Source organism: Thunnus maccoyii, chromosome 10, assembly GCF_910596095.1.
Source record: "Thunnus maccoyii chromosome 10, fThuMac1.1, whole genome shotgun sequence".
NCBI classification, from domain to species: Eukaryota; Metazoa; Chordata; class Actinopteri; order Scombriformes; family Scombridae; genus Thunnus; species Thunnus maccoyii.
In genome coordinates, this window is record NC_056542.1 from 12,552,213 (window position 1) to 12,569,182 (window position 16,970).

The following is a 16,970-nucleotide window of genomic DNA, read 5'->3' on the forward strand; positions in this document are numbered from 1 at the left end:
CCTGAAACCAGTAAGAGTTCATTTATTGCTGTACTTTCTGTAAAATTATGTATTCATGCTACATTTAGAATTAACTATTTTAAAGGAGAATGAAAGTCAAATTGACTTTCCAAATACTGCTTGAATCAACAGTTTAATTAGAAACTGAATTATTTAATAAAGTATTAATTCCTAATTTGAAGACCTCAAATTTGAGTAGATTTTATTTATAGTACCATTATTGTAGTAAGTTTGTAGGATCGTGTTTTTTCTGATATCTCATGTTGTGTACTGTGTTTGAAAATTACATGATTACATATACTGATATGATCAAATATGATTTTACAGCCAGAGATAGTGGGTAAGTTGTATAGTTTATTATTATTCATTTTATTTCATAAATTTAATTGAACTTGATTATTATTATTTAAGTATACTGTGATTTAAAAGGCAACATCTTGTGTGTTTTTGTAGAAATTGGACAGGACAAGAACATTATGGAAGCAAACAAGGGTAAAGTTAAACATCTTCATATTTGAGATTCAAAGTTCATTCTTGACCTTTGAAACACCAGTTAGACAAAACAATCTCACCACTAGTGGTTTTGTCAACATATGGCTTCAAAGGAACATTCGCTGTCTACTCTTCTAATTATTGATTTCTTTGTTTTTAAAAAAAAAAACTGACTTTATGCTTTTTCTTAGATTTGTTGCATGATGACATTCTGATGGTGAGTTAACCATTTTGTAGGTAAATTATCAAAATGTTAAACATGTCTGTATGCATGGATTTTATGTTCCAGTTCACCATTTCTTATTCATCTTAGCCACAGGGAACACAAAGGAGTTCCATTAATAATGTGGACGCATTATGGCCATCCCCAGTTCCATATGTTTTGGACCAAAGCCTTGGTAATTATTATTTTGCCTGCATAATAGCCAGAATTTGGTAGCTGTTAGTGAGGAGTAAACCTATAGGCTCTTTAGTGAATACATTATGTGATTGTACGGCAGGCAGTACAGTTCAATAAGTGTCAGTCAGCTGGGACATGGAGCTTGAAAAATTGTCCTTTAAAGTCAACGTACTTTCATGCCATCAACTGTGCAAAACAAACACGCCAACCTTCACAACTTAGCATAATGTACACAAGAATACCTCATTTATCTATTGCATTTACATTGTCTAACATTTCTTTGTTTTTCTCTATAAAACAACTCACATAAACAATGGAAGAGATGAATGCTAAAGGAGTCGTTCTAAAAGCCTTGGACCAGTTCAGGCTGAAGTCATGCATTGACTTCAAACCAAGGGACTCTGAGGAGTATTACATTTCTGTCCAAAAAGATGATGGGTATGTATTGTATTTCTTTTCATATATTTGTACATATATTGTCCTACACTTTTCGCATGCTGTTAGTTGTGAAGTAAATTTCCTCTCTGGTTTTACTAAATAATTATATATACTATTTGAAATGCTGATTTGAATACAGCTTTTTAAATAGCAGTCAATTAATCATTCAGATAATAAACTAAATTTAACCCTCAACCATTTTGATAATCAATTAATCACAATTTATCTAACAAAAATATCATATGTGAACATTTGCAAGGGACAATTTACAAGTGATAATATGTCATCTTTGGACTTTGGGAAGCCATTTTATAGAATAAACAGGTTTATATAATTGACACACTAATTAATAAGTAAAATAATTTATTGTAATAGAAAAATAACACTTGGATGGATGATATTTTAACATAAAATGCAGAATTCTTAGTCAAATGTCAACTGCCTATCCCAGTGAGTAATGCACTTACTTGTTTCTCATTGAGGGATGTGTTGTTTTCCAGTATGATCAACAACTACCAATCGAAATCTATTTTAAAACAATAGTTAGGTCCCTATATGAACACTGAAACAGGTTTCGCTTGCTATTATTATTCCTCCTGTTCATACTGGCCATTAAAAATTTCTTCTTATAATGCACTTTAAATGTAAGAAATGAGGGCAAAATCCACAGTCCTTGTTTAGTTCAAAAATATATTCAGAAGTTTATCCAAGTAATATGAGGCTTAAGCTATCAAAATTAATCAAATCAAGTGGATATCTTCTAAAGTTTCAGCCTTTTTAGTGCAAAATTCCTTCTTTTTGTACCTATCCTTCCGCTGCAGCTCAACAGGGGAGAGGGAATTTCATACTAAAACTACTGTAACTTTTGAAGATATCCACTTGATTTAACTTACTCAGACTGCTGAAGCCTTATTGTAACTTAAGATAAATGTTTAAATACATTTTTGCACAAAACAAGAACTGTGGATTTTGTCCCCCATTACTTACATTGAAAGCGCATTAAAGGACCTTTTAATGGTCAGTATGCACATGAGGTGTGATTACAGTAAAACCTCTTGATGTTCATATGGACACCTGAATGTTGTTTTAAGACAGACTTGAAACATTGTGAACATTTCCTTTAACTCTTCCAAATTTAAAAGCATGTCGGTCCTGTAGTGCTAAAATGAATGTATTAATTTATTCAGTATCAGACCTATATCAATTTAATAAATGTAATAAATGTTTAATATTTATGAGTGCCTTTTCCATTTTAGATGTTATTCATATATTGGGCGAGTACTACCAAACGGACAGGTCCTCTCCATCGGCCACTACTGTGACACCCTTTCCATTGCTGAACATGAGTTTCTTCATGCTCTTGGCTTCTTCCATGAACAGTCCAGATATGACAGAGATGATTACGTGACGATTGTACCTGAGAACATCATAGAAGGTTTCATTGATACTTTTTTAATAATTTGCCTGTTATTTTGTATGTATTATGTTGAGGTGTATGAAGGACCTGGAAGGAGAAGTAAATGAATAAATGACTCCAACAATAAATACATGAAAGTATAATCAACTCATGGCTTAGTAAAGTAAAAGAAGCATAATCAAAAGTATTTACAAATTAATGAATTAATTTATCAAATTATGTTGAAATAATCCTTAATAAATGCCTAATGAAACAATAAAAATACATAATTTTTAAGAGAATTAGTCAATTTAGAGTTGAAATTGTAAATAAATTAAAATTAAATTAATCAATTAAATTAATTTTTTTAATATTATTTGGCTTGTCATTTAAACTTTCAACACTGCAGAGATCAATGTAGACATGAATAATTTCTTTCATTTTTTAAATTTTATCTTTTTTGTTGAGGGGTTAACTTACAATTTGCTGTCTAATCAATAATAAGTGAATTAAGTTTTAAGCATCTATGTTGATCTTGATGTTTTTCAATACAGTATATTGTAACTGATGGTTGCTTTAATGAGTGTCTAGGATTTGAGAGAAATTTTAGAAAAGCAAGCGCAGAAGACAGCACCACCCACGGAGTCCCATATGACTACTGGTCAGTGATGCACTATGGAGCAGATTCTTTCAGTAATGGCAATGGGTCTACAATTATCACCAAGGACCCAAAATTCCAGAATGTGATTGGTCAGAGACTGGAAGTGAGTTCCAGTGATGTTCGGGAGCTGAATCTCCTCTACAGATGCAGTAAGTACCTGGATTTTAAGGGGACTGAACCCATTTGTAAGATTGTTTGTTTCAAATGACTAAAATCTGTGTGAGCATAATGTGCCATCATCCACAGAAAAGTAATTATTGCCATTATTACATAGTCATAATCAGGGAAACATTATGGTTAACAGAAACCAACGTTGACTGTTGGTAGGAGATGGGATGCAAACTGCAGCCTCCTTCGCATATCTCTTGAACCGTTCATCTGATCAACTCCACACTTGGCGGGTGCATTACTGGGGAACAAAGGCAGTGCAGTGTTGAATTTGGTGCAATTTGGACAAGTGGCACAATTAATATTAATAAACTTAAACTCTGAATAAACAAGCAATCAGCTGCTCCTCTCTGCAGCAGTGGGGTGGGGCTTCTGGGCTCTGCTACTGCACGCCGTTATCAGAGCGGATGACATCTCTCTTCATTTGATAATGTTAAAAGTTAGGCTTTGTTGTGGGTTTCCCGACTCATTTTTAACAAACAGGAGAAAAAGATCTGAGCGAACTGAGTACGAACGAACAAGTGAGTGACAGGCTCTCAACTGGTGATTTACTGTGAAGACAGACACTCTTTTGGTGCACTTTGGACACGCGACACATTTAATATTAATAAGCTTTGAATAAACAAGCAAACAATGAGCTGCTCAGCTCTGTGTCTGAGTGCAGCGGAGGCTGTTTGATATAAACACTATCACATCAAAGCAGGGCTGGGCTTCTGGGCTCTGAGTCGACATCATACTTGGCGGGTGTGCTGCTGAGGACCAAAGGAAGTACAGTGTTCAGTGTGAATTTATTTGGACAAGCGACACGTTTAGTAAACTTGAATAAACAAGTGAACAGTGAGCTGCTCAGCTCTGTGTCTGAGTGAGGCAGGGGCTGTTTGATATAAACACCGTCACATCACAGCGGGGTGGGGCTTCTGGGCTCTGACTTACTGAGCAGGACAAATGCGCCCCACTCAGTTAAGCTGCCTGAGAGAGAAGAACAAGTGCACACAGGAAAAAAAAACAGAGACAGAGGCAGTAAAGCTAGCCAATAGGAGCGCAGACATGTTCCATTGGCAGCAGAATCAATGGAAGGCCGTAAACTGTTTCTACAGCTCAACCTCAGTTTAGTCTCACTGGTGAAGTCTCTGTCTGGATTAAAACCATTTAATTTATTAAATCCTTGTCGTTTTAACTGATATGGTTGTCAATTGATACATATATATGTGGTTCTCGAGAAATAATAAGCAATCGGCCTGTTCCAAACAGGAACATTTTGATTGGTCACTGCACAGAATTAATTTCTGAATTTCAAGACTGTCCCTAATTAATAGCTTACAAGACCTTACAAGACCTGTTAAAATGTCGCTTTCACATTTTAACAAGTGAAAGCGACGAACAGCACAGTCTAAAAATGAGAAGCTGCTGCCTGAATGTTTTGTAAACTGCTCTTTGCTAATTATAAAGACAGAGAGGACATATAAGACTCAATAACAAATTTGTTAGCGTTGGGGCTTAGCGAACAGCCTGCGTGTATTTTGCCAATCTGGCCAATTTGTCACATTCACAACACTCTAATTTTCACTTGCATAGCACACACACTTGCAGGCTGAGATGGATAAGCTGTAGTAGAGAACAGTTAAAGGATCTGTATTATACACCATTTACTGATTTATCCTCTATAGACTTCAATAAACTGAGAACCTTTCTTGCTTTGATTTGATATCTCCGAGTCAGTCAATATTCCTCAATCCTGTGCTCTTCATTCACCTCTACAGACTCCACCATTGCATTTAAGATGTACTGTGGATTTACCAATGGGACCATGTGTCAAATGGATCGCTGTTCACGAAGTGACATTGAATGGGAGATGGCAACACACATTGCCAGTGGTCCTATGTCTGACCACACCGGTGGCAGTGAACATGGTAAAATTTCAAAATGGCCTGAAAGATCTAATTTTTCACCTTAAAGAATAGATTCAGGGTTCAGACTGTCTGAATACGTGTCAGTATGTACATGGAAATTGGTCTTGGTCATTGTAACAATTCCTACTCTCCACACTGGGCCTAACACTATTTTCTCTGAATGCAACTACACTGTAGGGAATGTGGGACAAAGTTCACAGTCCTCATTCTGTGCAAAAATGCATTCCAAAGTTCAGCTGAAGCTAAAATGAGGCTGTAGATTTTGTCCCTCATCTCTTACAGTGTCCCTGTATTGGGGGAATAGTTTCAGGGCCAGTATGGAGAGAGGGAATTGTTAAAGTAACCATGGCCCATTTCCACGTACATATGGGCCATTAGCAGTATATTAAGACAGACTTGAAAAAACCCAAACTTATCCTTTAAACCATTGCATGTGTTTATTGCAAAATATTTAATGAAACAAAGTTTGCATATAGTTGGAGACCTTTTGTTGCATGTCAGTACCCATCAACTCTCAAATGTCTGTCAGCTATGAAATAAAGGTATAAAAGGCCCTGTTGCAGCCAAAAATGTAGTAACTACCATTAATGTAATAACTTCCAATATCGTAATAATATTTCCACTCTTAATGTAATAAAAGTCAATAATGTAATAACTTACCCGTAATGTATTAAAATTTCTAAACCAATAATGTAATAACTTTTGCACATAATGTAATAGGTTATTACATTATTGGCTGGTTATTACTTTATTAGCTGGGTTTTAAAAAAAATCATAAAAAATGTAATAACTGTAATAATATACTTATATCACTTTATTTAAGTTTTATTTATTGGCTATAAAGTGTGAGGCTTTCATGACACTTACCCTTACTGTTGCCTCTCTCAAATAGCTGCTCAAAAACCTGATGACACACACACACAGACATACACACTCAATGGAAATATAATTACATTATTGGCAGTTATTATATTAACAATAGTCATTACATTATTTGCTGCTACAGGCCCCAAACAGAACAAGAAAATGATTGAAACAAAAGTTGTATCTCCATGTTTAGACTAAATTTACCAAAAAGAGGTTTAACTTATCATTTTAGTGGGACAAATGGCTTTGAGAAAAGTCTTAATAGAAATTTTGCTGATATACCGTGTACTTGAATTATACAGTGGGTACTTTTTATATAGATATCACAATTGAAGAACCACCATAACACATTCATTTTTGACAACATTCTAGGTCAAGATGAAGGTTACTTCATGCATGCTAGCACAACATTAGGTAAGGAGGGAGACTCAGCTACGCTGCAGACCAAGAGGATGAGACCCAGCCGGGACTGTCACATCCAGTGTCTCCAATTCTACTACTATCACAACGGGAACGAGTCAGACGAACTTAACATCTGGATCAGAGAGTTTCAAGATGAACATGACTTCACAGGAAAGGTCCGCCTCATGGGACAGATCACTGGTAATGTCCGCCTGTATGATTATCTGATATCTTCAATTCTAAATTGTATTTAAGATGAACCATGAGCAGTGTTTTACCTTTTGCCTTGGTTGCAATTTGCATTTAAGCTATATCTAAAAGTGCACCCATTAATATTTAAGTAATGCCATGTGGTCATCACAAAATCCTCCCTCCAGGTCCACCAACATCTCATTGGCAGCTCCAACATGTTTCCCTGGATGCCACCAAGCACTTCCAGGTGGAGTTTGTGGTTCGGAAAGGAGCAGGAAGCTCTGTAGGCGGCTTCTCAATCGATGACATCAATCTGTCCGAGATCGAATGTCCACACGTTACCTTGCAGATTGATGATTTTGAGAAGCTTTTGAACACTATTGATTATGGAACCACTATATACAGCCCACGGCAGTACTCCAGAGGGGGGTATGCTTACCGGGTAGGGGCAATACTGTACGAGACATTTTTCGGAGTGTTTGTGCAACTGTTGTCTGGTAAATATGATGATGAGCTGGAGTGGCCCTGCCCACATAGGCAAGTGACTTTCCAGATCCGAGATCAGAACCCCAACATCCAGCTGCAGATGTCAAAGCAAACAAGTATCACCAGTGACCCAAGCGCCACCAATTACAATGGTGAGTTTTAACCACACAAAGACATCCCTCAAATAATTCACTAATGAAAACGATTGAGTCACCACTTCAGCAGTATTTCCTCTGTAGTTATTTACTTTTAATGTTTAATATGCTCTCTGTAAACAGGAACCTATGTCTGGGACGATCCCCGTAAGAATGGCACCCAATTTGTAGATGAGAATAATGAGACTGTCTATGCAAGCAAACTGATTGGCAGACACTACTTTGCATCTTTGGAAGACATTCAATACAGAGACTTCCTCAAGGGAGGGAGTGCCATTTTCGTCTTCAGCTTCCAAGGCAGGCCAACAAAGACTATTTTCACTGCTAAACTTGATTTTGTAACTGTTCTGGTTGGAATTTTACACCAAATATAAGCATGTTTGAAACATTTTAATCACTTTACACTTGTGTGGAAGCTTTGCTCTATAATTGAAGCCTTCTTTTTTTAGATCTCACTCCTCTCATTAATGGAAGTGCTCTACCATGTCCTGAAGTGGGATCGGTGAAGTTAAGACATCTTCGCAAAGAGCAAGATGATGGCCCATGCTCTCCACAGTAAGACATTGTTTTATAAAACTATATCAAAACTCAATGAAAGATGCAGAAATGTTACTTATATTCCTTTCAAATGACGTTATGCTTTTAACAGGATCGCAACCACCACACCTCCAAATCCTGAAACAAGAGATCCCAGGTATTCAGATTCATTCCTTCTCACATTTTACACTTCGATACACCTTGATTGTTAGTTCTAAAAAGAGCTTCATTTTAATGCTGACTGATTGATGTTTGACACTGCTATGCTAGCTTCAACAGTCTACACATGGTCAGACACATAACAAAGGCACTGACATGTAAGGTTATAAGGCACAGCAAACTATTATTTTATTTTACAAAAATCTCCACCAATAAACCGGGACAGGCTGTACAGCCAGGTGTGATAGAACCTTGAGAGATGAGTCAAAGATCCTCTGTGTATCATTTTATCATTTATTTTTTAATGCATTCCTTTCTTCCTGTTGCAGCATTTTTGGCTTCTCTCCTGCTATGGTGTCCTCCCCAGTCCTCACCCTCCTGCCAGCTCTGATGCTTTTGGCACGTTGATAATTCAGGCTGGAAAAGTCAGACTTGTCCCTGCACAGAGGATGCTGAATATTAAGTGCAATAACATGTGAGAATCAAAGAATGCAATATGGTTTGGTGGTGGGAGCATGTTTTGGGCAGCATTTTGATTATCTATTCTTGAAAATGTTTTCACTATTTTGTGGGATTTCATACAATATCATATTTCTTTGAAACAAATTAATCATTCACACACAGTTTTTGTGTCAACCGTATGGGGTCTGAAATAAATAAAACAGCTTAACAAATTCTCAAATGATAATAAATATATGTATTGCATCTTTAAATACTGTAATCCTGTTAAAATGTCACAGATATACAGTTTTACTTTTTTAACTTTTTTTAACAAGTCCATTGATTTTTTAGTTCATTGATTATGGGTGCACTTAGCCCTGACTCTTGAATCTTTGAATTATGAGCAAGCCACCCAGTTCTGAGTTTGATGTTGCTACTGTACAGACATAACCTTGTAAGACTATATTGTGAACCAACTGTGTATTTGTGTATTGTGAGCAAACCCAAAAGGCTGAGCCACAGTGTACTTTCAACATCATGGATCCTTGTCAGTTGATTCTTATGTAACCTGGTGTAATTAAACCACCCACAGACACAGAAATATTATTTGGGTCCTTTATTCTGATTTTTTTTAATGGTGGATTCTGTTGAAAATAAAAAACAAAGCTTCAAAACAAAAAATGTGTGGTTTCCTGTTTTACACAAGGGTCTTGTAGATATACAAAATCTCAAAAAGGGAGGAGGAACTATAATACTTGGTTTATACTTGTACACTAGCCACCAAAGCCACACCGTAGCTGACATTTCACAGGAAATGTCAGCTACGGTCCTAGACATTTCTGTTAACATACAACAGATGCTCTCACTTTAGCGGACAATATCTCACATTATGCTTGTACACATCAGTTTTCAATGTTTATTGCTTGATATACCTTTCAAAAGATGATGATGTTTACCTTCATAAAATGTCTAAATGCCTCTTGGAAAATTACACGAGTCCATCTTGTTGTCATATCATTCGGACCTGTCACGAGTGTTGGATGACCATTTCATTATAACCTCTTTGTGTTTTCTGCCATGCACTTCCCTGCTTTATGTGCTCCTTTTAACTGGGTACAAGTAATGTCATTGGTAAAGCATAAATAATCTGCTATTAAATAATCAGCCGTTTTCATTCAAGCTTTATTTTGTAGTTGTTTGCGACTGGGTCGTCAGTTAGGCCCTGCATGTTAATATTTTGGTAAGAAGTCATAATATTCAATATATCAAGTCCATAGACTATCATTTATGTAACATACTGTTATGAGAGTGTGTGACAATTTGTTCTCCAAAATGGAAATATTCTCAACACGTAGAGAGCGGAATGTGAAATGAAACAAACTGGTTAGTCAGAACAATACTGAATATTGTGACCTAGTTCTGTGAAAGAGTTGCATAAGCTCCAAGGCCAGAATATGTCTCCCCTGTGGCTGCCATCTATCAAAACATGACAAGCTAAGATGGCAGCCAAAAAAGGAGTGTATAAGTTTCCAGGTCCTTTATGTACAGGCTGTGAAGAAATCTATAAATGACACCAATATTACAGCCAATTGGATTGTCACTTCAGTCAGTACCAGCACTCAAAGTCTTTCTATTTGGAATAACAAAGAGCTCTGTTTGAGGTGGCAGTAGCATTTTGAAGGATCTCAACAACTTCCAAAGGTACAAAATACATTACTAAATACACTTGATCACTCAGCCACTCAAATGACTAACTTCCACCTTCCAGGGGATGAAATCTTCCATCACACCTTTGTCAGTAGGTCCTAGCGTAACAATAAAGGTCACAGCATCCCTTAAAATATGAACTTGGTATCACAGTTACCAAAACTGTAATTGACAAAAAAATCAATAGCCATGCTTGCTGCCTTGTGAAGCTGCACATCTCATTACAGGGTAGAAAACAAATTGGATTGATGATAAAATGGAGAGACAATAAACATACAAAATACAAAGGTTGTCCTGCATGTGACATCAGAGGAAATGCTATGCTGTTACTTAAATCAAAAAGGTTTATGCTCCGGTGAAAATAAAGTATTTAGATGAGTTGTCTGATAATCTTGTGTTGGGTGTGGTCATGATCCCCCATGATAAAGATGGCATTTATGATAAACATCAACCTGCAATACAGAGTTTCAGCCTGGTGCTGGTTAAAGCAAAAAACTGCAGTGACAGAGAGCAAAATGATTTCTTTAAAATATCTGTGGCAAACTGGAGATTCACGTCTCTGTTTCTCCTGCTGCAGCTCTAACTGTTGTGTTGTTGTGTGTATGCGATACTGTCAGCTCTTTGAAGATGATGTGTGATGTATATTGTAGTTAGGTGTAATTATTTAAGGTGTGATGATGATGATGAAACAACAGTTACATACTGTACCCAAAACAAATCCAACCTCCTTAGCTGTGTGGTCATTTTAAAGAATTTAATTAAATACAGTACATGCTTGTTATACTGAAAAAACAACAGGTTTTTTGGCTGCCAAGAGAATGATTATGTTCAGCTGGAAGGTACGTAACCAGAGTTAATTTTGGGGATTTTTTTAAACCTGCTTCATATGGAAGGAATGGAAGGAATGGAAAGAATTGCAAGTATGCTTAAAGCAACATTTGCTATAAGCACATATAAACCATCCTTGAACAGCAGTTTAAAAGCCTCCAAAGAACTGAAGTTGTTTACATGATGCTGTGAACATGATGTTGTTGTTGTTGCATCTCACAAACACTTAAGACCTTTGTCATCATCAGCCTAATTGATGCAACTAAGCAATCACCTGCCACCTCTGTCTGCTCCTGATGATTACTTTAAAGTAAAAAACGAAAGCTTGACAAACTGCCACCATGTCTCTGTCGTTTTCTGGAGTAACTTTACTCTTGTATGTGCTAAATATCACCTGGTTTGCAGTACAATAAGTATATTATATGACAGGGGAATGGGTGAGAAATTGTCACTCAGCACTACACATTGCTATTTTTTCATTGTGGATAATAGTGTTTATGTATAAATTGCATAATACTAATGATAAGACATTTTCCCAAAATTAATTGTCTACATTTCACATAAATCTAATAAAAGAGATTAAATTGACAAAGCATGAGGCAATAGATTTCTCTTCAAGTACACTTGAACCAAAGTGGTTATGAGAGGCAGCAAAAATTATAAGAATGTTGTTTAAACCGGTTAAGAGTTTTTGAAAACCTGTTTTGTTCTGAGATGTATTTTGTCCTTAAAACTCTCCTCTAAGTGTCATTTATCTCAGAGCTTCCAAACTCATCCAACTGGCAGAAGGTAAAGATACAGACATTTATGTCCAAATGTCCAACTATTTGCTGGAAATTATAGTGTCTTCATTTTGTAAAAATCTATTTAAGTTATAATAAACTGTACCTATCCGTGATTACTTACTTCCATGTACCTTCATCAAATCTCTGTTGTACAAATTCAATCTGGCCCAAGACACACATGAGGATGAATACCTTCATTTTCCTTACAGTGAACTTGGCAGTTTCATCAGCATTCCCCAAAAGCTCAGTAAGGATTACTTTATTGTTGCACTTTCTGTAAAATTATTGTGTATTTTTTGTTACACTCAGGAATAAACTGACTTTTACAAGTATTTAAAATAAGGAAAAATCTGATGAAATATATAATACTCTTTCTTCAACAATATATGAAAATATTCTATATAAATCAGTTAAGTTTAATATCAATGACACTGAAGCAGAAAGTGAATACAGCATAATGTGTGCAACTGATCTTGAATCTCTAAGACCAGATAAGGTTTAATTAGCAATAGTTTAATTAATTAAACAAATTAAATCATTAGATTCGATTAAGAACCAGCTGAAATACAATAGAATTGTGAGTGTCAAGTGTATGCATGTGACTTGAGGTTTTAAATGTACAGTGTATTCAGATCCTTTCACTTTGTGTTGTAGATTTTGTTTTAAAATGGATAAAAATGGCATTTTTTCCCATCAATTGAAAACACATTTTTAGAATTTTTTGCAAATTTATTAAATATCTAAAACTGAAAATTGCAAAAGTATTCAGATAAGTTTGCAAACATTTGTAAAAGTAGGTTTTCACTTTGTCACTATGGGTTATTGAGTGTAGACTGATGAGGAAAATGGCGCGTTTATCTATTTAAAATTAAATCTACAACAATCTCTGAGTACTTTCTGTATCTACTGTACATTTTACTCAAATGTTTATTTTAAGCAACATATAGAATCAAGTGATGCGATACCATGCCTAAGAGGTGCAAAGTCTTATATCATGTTGTTTCTCATTTTATATGTTTAAGAATAAAATAATTTCATGTTCTAATGGTATCATACTTAAATATATTACTTAATTTACAAACCCAAGAGGGCTGCAAATGAAACAATTAATCCATCAATAAACACAGCATATCCATTTATAAACTAATAACTATTTAATTAAAAGAAAAGTGAAAACTGAATTATCAGAGCTAATAAATCAATTCATCAAATTTTGAAACCATTTATTAAGGACTAAATACAATACTTGATAGATAAATTCAAAACTGATTTATTATCTACAATTACAATTGTAAATCAGTTTCATTATACATTTTAAGGGACATAATTGGTTAAATTCCCAAATATTAAATTTAACAACACAAAAGTTCAAAATTTTGAGACATCACACAGAATTAGAAGAGACTGATACCATTTTCTCATACCTGTCTGCTCAATATAAGGCTACAGTCAGCAGCCGGTTAGCTTAGTTTAGCACAATGACTGGAAACAAGAAGAAACAGCTAGCCTGGCTTTGTCTGAAGGTAACTAAATCTGCCTACCAGCACCTCTAAATCTCATTAATTAACACATTATATCTCTTTTATTTAATCTGTACAAAAAGTTCAGTGTAAAAATGGCAATTTTAGGGTTATGTGCTAGAATAGTTTTCAGCTGGGACTATCTCCACTGGTTGCCTGGCAACTGCTCAGAGCCGAGAAATAGTTTTACCAGATTAAACGGACAAGATATGTGTTAATTAGTGGCCTTTAAAGGTGCTGGTAGGCAGATTTTGTTACCCTTGGACAGAGCCAGACTAGCTGTTCCCATTTCCACTGTTTATGCTAAGCTAAGCTAACAGGGTGCTGGCTCCAGCTACATTATTTAACAGATAGATATGAAAGTGGTATTGATCTTCTCATCTTACTCTTCACCAGAAAGATTTCCCAAAGGTCAAGCTATTCCTTAAATTTTATTTTACCAGTTGGTTCCTCATTCACTCTCCATTTATTTTCAATTTTTCAACTCCTATTATTAACAAGGCAATCTGGTGTGGAGCCCCACAGTGGTCACACAGTTGGACAAAAAAAAAGACATAGAAGTCTGTGCACACAGATTGATAAACCAGCACTTGGTATAGCAATGAGTTTGCACAGATTAATAAACTGTGCAATCCATGCACACTAAATTGTAAGGGAAAAAATAGCACTCAGTCAAAATGCTCTAAGAGAAAGTAATTATAAAGCTTGATCAGAGTGACAATCAGCCCATCGAGCAGTGTATACACTGCACTGTACAAGTCCTAAACAATTGTTAATGCATCATTTATATGTGAGGATAAACTGCAGGCCATGATGGTTAAACAGAGTGCACACTATTTATTAGTCCTTGTTTAGTGATGAATGCACATGGATTTTCACACCAATACTTCTTGTATTCTGTATTTTGAGATATTGTTTTGGCAAATCATGCAAAAACTGCTGAATGTGAGCGCACACCCTTGAACTTTCAAGACTGGAACTGAAACTCCTGCTATTTTGGAAACTTTATATGTTTATTGGTGGATTGTTTTTGTTTTGTTTTGTTTTGTTTTGTTTTAATGATTAGTTTTCTTGAGGTCTTCCATAAATTTGTGAATAATGTAATTAATGGTTGCTTTTAATGTGTCTCATTTAGGTAAGGAGGGGAATTTTGTAAAATTTAGCAAAGAACAAAGCCGAACCCAGGGAGTCCCATATGACTACTGGTCCGTGATGCACCACAGCAAATATGCATTCAGTAATGGCAATGGGTCAACAATTATCCCCAAAGACCCAAAATTCATGGATGTTATTGGTCAAAACCTGGGCATGAGTCCCAGTGATGTTCTGGAGCTGAACCGTCTCTACAAATGCAGTAAGTGATTGGAGACTAAGGGGAATGATACACAACTTTAAGCCTCCACCATTTTTCAGATTAGAGAAAGATCCGAATATCATGTCCTGTTATCCAAAGATTACTTGGCATTCTCAAAGTCAGTCTCTTTTTTAACTGGTTTTCATTGGGGCTGGCATTCTGACAACTTGTGCCCTACTTTGGTATAGTAGGTTAGTGTAGTGGACAATATTTTTAAAACAACAGTACTTAGACAACATGTGCTTAAATTGCGGCATTAACATTAACATACTAAAGACAAGCTTTCATGTTTTGAATTTATTCAGTTCATTTAACGTTCCTCATATCTGTTTTCTTCATTTACTTCTGCAGACTCAACGATTGGATTTTAGATGCACTGCCGCTTTTCTGATGAGACCATGTGTCAAATGAATCGCTGTTCAACGAGTAGCATAAGCTGGGAAAGGGTAACATAGGTTGTCGGGGGTCCCAGCTCTGACCACACCAGTCTACCCAGTGGCAAGCATGAACGTGGTAAGCTTTCAAAGTTATGTAACCCAAACGGGAGAATCTGTCCTCTTAGTGATAATTATACTGACATACTTATCTGTTGCAGGTAAAGTGGTTGTTGTTGTTGTTGATTAAACAAAATTGTTGCCATTTTTTTGACTTTTGATATTATTTAATGACATGAACTGAGGTCTGGGGGGAGACTCAGCCTTGCTGGAGACCAAGAGGATGAACCCCAGCAAAAAGTGTCACATACAGTGTCTCCAGTTATACTACTACCACAGTTGGAGTCAGTCAGACCACCTCAACATCTGGCTCAGAGAGTTTGAATATGAAAAGGACTCGTGACAGATCACTGGTAATGTCCGCCTGTATGATTTTTGTGTCATTGGTTATATATTACACTGGTTATATAATTTATATAGTTACCATGGGTATTGGACTGCTATTTCAGGGACACATATACATAAAGTTAGTAGTATGATGTGGAATTTCATAGCTGTCCCTGCACAATGGTTCTTGGTTGACAAGGATAGAGTACTTGAGAATTGAAGAAAATCCCTGCAAGAACATGGTTTTGTTCTGTGGTGGTCAGACTATGCTTATTAGAAGAATATTTGGATTAATTTTGAGGTTACATCTTTAAAAGGGGGTCTACTATTTTGTTGAATTTTGTATTATGACATTTTTAGAAGCTTTCAAATAAATATTTTTCACACTAACATGTGGTTTTCATGTTTGTTCACTATCAATGTAACAATAATTAACAAGTGTACAAGAACTATGCAAAAACAGCAAAAAAATACTTAGCGGGGTGATGAGCAGTGACCCTTGGTCAAAAAATGAGTCTCATGCTGGCAAAAATCACAGTCAGCACAGTCTGTAGTGGAGAGCCAAAAGTAGCCACTTGGAGCAAGGGGGAAACATGACTGTTTCCTCCACACCATGTCCTGAGGCAAGATGAACAGACAGCTGGCTGGCTAATGGCTGCCAGAGGGAACCCGAACATTTCAGTTGCTCAGGTATTCTTTTTTTTTGTTTTGTTTTTACAGGAAGTATATTGAAAATACTTACTCATCAGATGGGAGGTTGGAAAAAACTGTCATGTGGGTGTTACGTTTTTGTGCCACTTGGGGGCACTAGAAAGCTGTAAATACAACACTGACAATTTGATCACATTTTAAGTTGATATACTTGTGAGGAAACAGTTGTGTTGTATTCAGTGTGCACTATGTTCACCAGCTCCATTCCAGCATCTGGAAATGACAGGAGCAGTAACAGTGAACCAAAACAGTACAGCTGCAGACCCGCAAACCAAAACAATGAGTTGGAAGATGCTGAAACGCTCTGCAGAACTGAGGGAAACCACAGGATCTCACAGTTACCTGTGGGTTCACTGCATGACCCATTTCATTTTATACTTTACATTTGATCCATTGTTGGTAAAAAAAAAAAAAAGTATTGATTGAAGCAGCTTTAAACTTGTGGTATTTTAGTGGGTTGCATTAAACTGTAAGGTGTGTTATTTTGTGTGCTGGGTGGAAAGAAATGACCAGAGTTGAATCAGAATCATTCTGGCAGTG

The 16,970-nt window shown here is 36.1% G+C and overlaps 1 protein-coding gene and 1 long non-coding RNA gene across 3 annotated transcripts; both read left to right on the forward strand.

The window, feature by feature from the left end:
* On the forward strand, positions 1 to 8,932 carry LOC121906038 (meprin A subunit beta-like). Its single transcript, XM_042424697.1, has 15 exons — positions 1 to 10; positions 328 to 340; positions 454 to 492; positions 684 to 709; positions 806 to 890; positions 1,213 to 1,330; positions 2,587 to 2,765; positions 3,318 to 3,536; positions 5,316 to 5,465; positions 6,705 to 6,935; positions 7,112 to 7,564; positions 7,691 to 7,864; positions 8,017 to 8,122; positions 8,217 to 8,261; positions 8,593 to 8,932. Exons 3-15 carry the CDS (start codon positions 477 to 479, stop codon positions 8,669 to 8,671), a joined length of 1,881 nt encoding a protein of 626 aa, XP_042280631.1. The 5' UTR covers positions 1 to 10; positions 328 to 340; positions 454 to 476; the 3' UTR covers positions 8,672 to 8,932.
* A 4,574-nt stretch (positions 8,933 to 13,506) lies between these two features.
* LOC121906154 lies at positions 13,507 to 16,110 on the forward strand. 2 transcript variants are annotated; one of them, XR_006098552.1, is made up of 4 exons: positions 13,507 to 13,547; positions 14,680 to 14,898; positions 15,250 to 15,411; positions 15,578 to 16,110. It is a non-coding gene; the product is annotated as an uncharacterized LOC121906154 (long non-coding RNA). The 2 variants fall into 2 exon arrangements; XR_006098551.1 differs by lacking the exon at positions 13,507 to 13,547 and adding an exon at positions 13,564 to 13,955.
* The last annotated feature ends 860 nt before the right edge of the window (positions 16,111 to 16,970 follow it).

Coding starts and splice junctions, on each gene's coding strand:
- LOC121906038 (XM_042424697.1), top strand. Junction 891..1,212: donor TGTTTTGGACCAAAGCCTTG/GTAATTATTATT, acceptor AAACAATGGAAG/AGATGAATGCTAAAGGAGTC. Junction 8,123..8,216: donor GATGGCCCATGCTCTCCACA/GTAAGACATTGT, acceptor TGCTTTTAACAG/GATCGCAACCACCACACCTC.